This window comes from Triticum aestivum, chromosome 4D, assembly GCF_018294505.1.
Source record: "Triticum aestivum cultivar Chinese Spring chromosome 4D, IWGSC CS RefSeq v2.1, whole genome shotgun sequence".
NCBI lineage: Eukaryota > Viridiplantae > Streptophyta > Magnoliopsida > Poales > Poaceae > Triticum > Triticum aestivum.
The window spans coordinates 86,907,523-86,911,311 of NC_057805.1; the positions used below are offsets into that span (position 1 = coordinate 86,907,523).

At 45.8% G+C, this 3,789-nt stretch overlaps 1 protein-coding gene across 1 annotated transcript; it reads left to right on the forward strand.

The window, feature by feature from the left end:
• The first annotated feature begins 297 nt into the window (after window positions 1-297).
• Window positions 298-2,831, forward strand: LOC123096395 (uncharacterized). Its single transcript, XM_044518130.1, has 2 exons — window positions 298-1,794; window positions 2,478-2,831. The coding sequence occupies exons 1-2, from the start codon at window positions 468-470 to the stop codon at window positions 2,528-2,530; spliced, it is 1,380 nt and encodes a 459-aa protein (XP_044374065.1). The 5' UTR covers window positions 298-467; the 3' UTR covers window positions 2,531-2,831.
• Window positions 2,832-3,789: the final 958 nt, after the last annotated feature.

Here is a 3,789-nt window from a genome sequence, read left to right on the forward strand (position 1 = left end):
GCTCGGGGACGAATCACGGCGAGATCGTGGATGGTTCCGTCGTTCCTCTGTTCCGGTGTTCTCTCATCCTCTGGATCGTCTCGTCTCCTCTCTCGATCGAACCAGTCCAAAGTGTAAAATCGTCCAAAATAATATAACGTGTAGGTCCTGACGTGGAAATTGTGAAAAAAAGTCAGTTTGTGCCATTTTATCTAACCCTGAAGGAAAAGTGTGTCATTTAATCTAATAAAAAGAAAGGTGTGCTATTTTATCAATGTACGAGGAAAGGTGTGCTATTTTATCAAATTGCTCCTCCCCTTTTGCTCCGGCTGCAATCTCATCTCGATCTCCGACCCTGATCGTCCCCAACCTCCCCCCCTCCCCACACAAATCCATCTACATACCCAAGGCGGAGAGGAGAGCCAACCGATCTAGGATCCATCCACACACCGGAGAGGAAGAGCTTGACGGCTCTCGATCTGGAATCCATGGACAGCGAGCTGGCTGATTTTGCTGCTTCTTACTTCGGCGAGGAGGAAGCCGTCAAGAAGCCTGACAGCAGTCCATCCGCAGGAGAGCGGAAGGTATTGATTTTACACAGGCCCACAATCACACAGGATCCCCCATTCCTGAATCCCCCTACTTATGGCTACCCGGACGGCGGTGGCGACCAGCCAAGCTTCGTCCTCATCGAGCCACACGCCTACTTTGCCGACCGCCTCAACGCCACCACCGCCGACTGCGGCTTGGAGGGTCTCGGTCTCCGGGGGAAAATCAAGGTCACCTTCTGCACCGCCCAACCGCCGCAAGTCTCCTACCTCTGCGTCCATGCCACCGACTACGACCACACCGCGTTCGCCTACCCGCCTCACATAGTCGCCACAGAGACTGAGGGCGGCCTCGTCCTTCTATCCGTCGTAGTCGGTGGCCGCCCATCCTATGCCTCGCCTCGCCTCAAACAACACTACTTTGTCTACAACGCAAGCGTCCCTGAGCTCAAGCACATCAAGCAGCCGGGCGACGACCACCCAGTCAACGATCACTCCTTTGCCATTGTGAGCAATGGCAAACCTGATTGCACCTTCGTCCTTGCCGCACAAGCTGATAGGTTTGGGCATGGCAATCCTTCTCACCTCTGCCTGTATCAATCTGGTACCAACTCCTGGAGCAAAGTGCTGGTGAATGTCGATTCAGTCCCCTACCAGCTCACCACATACAAGGCAATCACCATAAAAGGAGATTTAGGCCTAGTAGCCTGGGTTGATCTCTCACATATGATCACCTTCTGCAACGTGCTGGACAAAAGCCCCAAGCTCCGTTTCTTAAGACTACCGACCGAGCCGCAGTATGCAATTGGATCGCCGGCTGTTCGGGATGTTTCCCTCCTTAATGGCTCCATCAGGTTTGTTGAGCTGCTGCACCACAACCATGGTTGGAAGGCCACAATATGGAGCATCAAGACTGGTGTCTTCTCCAAAAAGGCTTGGCACATCCATCATGAGCTTGAGCTTGATTCCTCTAATATACCTGAACCATCGCTGCCTAAGCTGAACGTCCATGAAGGTGTCACAGCTCAGCCAACCTTGTCGACTCTCGACATTGGCCTGCCCAAGCTGAGTCTCCAAGATGATTGCATTCTTTACCTCCTAGCCAAGATTGACTATCGTGACATGGAACACACAGCATGGGTGCTTGCTGTTGACATGAAGAACAAGACTGTCAAGAGAGTGGCCGAGTTTAGCCCCAAAAGGTCTATCGCCTTGTCCACCGGCTACGATTCAAGTAGGATCTCCAAATATCTCAAAGTTGGTCCAGGTAACTGTTTCCACCGCTGCCTTACCATCTGCCACTTCCTTACCATCTGCCACTTCCAGTGCATGCTGAATTACATTACCAGATTAATGCAAGTTCTTCTTGGTGGAGGGGGTATCATCACATCACACACATAGACAGTGTAGGGTGGGTTTAGTACGAAATAAGATATGCTAGGTTAATCATACCGTTCATCTCAAAGACAGGTTTAGGATCGGTGACGTTTGGTGCTATGGATTTGGGAAGAACCTGGTGAGGTGTTGAACACATTATATTATAGATACACAACACCGACAACACATGAGTGTAATATGTGGTGGAAGCAGATATACGGCCAATACTCAAGTCAAATGCTAGCATTTTGGATACCACAGTTCCTATTGTTGCGGTGAAATTCTCACCGGAACAATTAACTTTTCCTGTCACACATTTCACCTTGGGTGTTGCTGCATTCTACTACTATAAACTACTCCCTCTGGCCCATAATACAAGATGTTAACATATTATATTATGGGACGGAGGTAGTATTTACTTATAGAGCGCTACATCCTTTTTCAGCAGTCCGTTTCACAAGGAAGTCTAAAGTAGTGGTTATATATATTAGAGCCGTGCTACGAAGTTGTGCATGGATTAGCTTTTTGTTTCTTCCAAACTATTACTGAAACATGCTAAATTTGGCATGGCAGGTAAAGGCGTGAATACGGAAATGACCTGTGATCCCCCCCTTGCAAGAAGCTGAGCTGGGACCGGAGAGGATGTCATTCTGATAGTGGAAGGAGTTTACATGTGAGATGAACTGGACTATATGATCTGAGAATAATGCCCATGTGTCGATGGAGGGGGTAGTGGATTATGGATGATCATCTCTCTGAACTGTCTTTCATTTGTCTGTTAATTTTAGGATTATGAATACTCTCAAGGATTCCTCACCTTGTTTTATTATATGTATCCATCTTGTCTCACCACCTATTCTTATCGCTTATCTGCAATAAGAACTTTCCATGAACTAGTATATTATGTCAGTTGTACTGCCCTCTGTATTGACTGCATGCTGCTTTCTTTTGTTGGCATCATAACTTTTTTGAGTTACCATGTGTCTGGTTATGTTTGACCCAAAACTATACTTGGGTGGGTGGTGTGGATTTTATCAAAAAACTGGCCGACAGGTGAGCGAGCCATGCGTGAAGGCTTTATTGTGATATGATAATTGTTTATTTCTTCCTGTAATAATGTCTGCTTTTTGTCCCCCCCTTTACTAGATGACCCTGGACGACTTGCTAAATCAGTGCATTTTTAGGATGATGTGAAATGTGTTATGCATTTCCGTTAGACATTTGCTGCAACCACATAATCAGGAAATATGCATCAAATCCTGTCAGCCTAGGCTAAGCTTTGATTTGATAATCATTCATATATATGAAGTTAAAACACTTACGTTCATCTTTGACTACTACGGTGTTAAATGACACCTGAAAAGATAATTTGACCAGAATTATTCATTATATCAGTTTGGCCATTACTTTTGTCCCACTACTCAGTTTTGCCATTGGAAGCTACAATTGCTGGAAAATGTCATGTGTTTGTTCAAAGATACCATTAGACACCTAAAAAATTGTATTGAATGCCATTAGACGTTGTTACATGTTATATTGCTCAAAATACCCCTAATTCAACATGTCAGCTCTTTATATCTCGCAATGATAAGTGTGAGCCCCACTTGTCACGAGTGAGTAAACGAATAATTTTAGAGGAAAATAAAACGCTATTGGGATCAAGTGGGACACACACTATCGTAGTGAGATAGTTATATGATCAAAATACCCCTAGCCCTACATGTCAGCTCTTTCTATCTCACAATGACAAGTTATCATTGTGAGCCTCATTTGTCAGGAGTAAGCAAATAATTTTAGAGAAAAATAAAAACGCTATTCGGACGCACACTATCATAGTGTACTAGTGGTTGGGCCGCCACCCGAGGCGTGATGGTGTGCCTGGCTG

What these genes read in the sequence shown, in the direction of transcription:
- LOC123096395 (XM_044518130.1), top strand. Translation starts at nt 468, where the DNA reads ATGGACAGCGAGCTGGCTGATTTTGCTGCTTCTTACTTCGGCGAGGAG. An exon ending in ATATCTCAAAGTTGGTCCAG is followed by an intron (nt 1,795 to 2,477) that starts GTAACTGTTTCC and finishes TTGGCATGGCAG; the next exon opens with GTAAAGGCGTGAATACGGAA.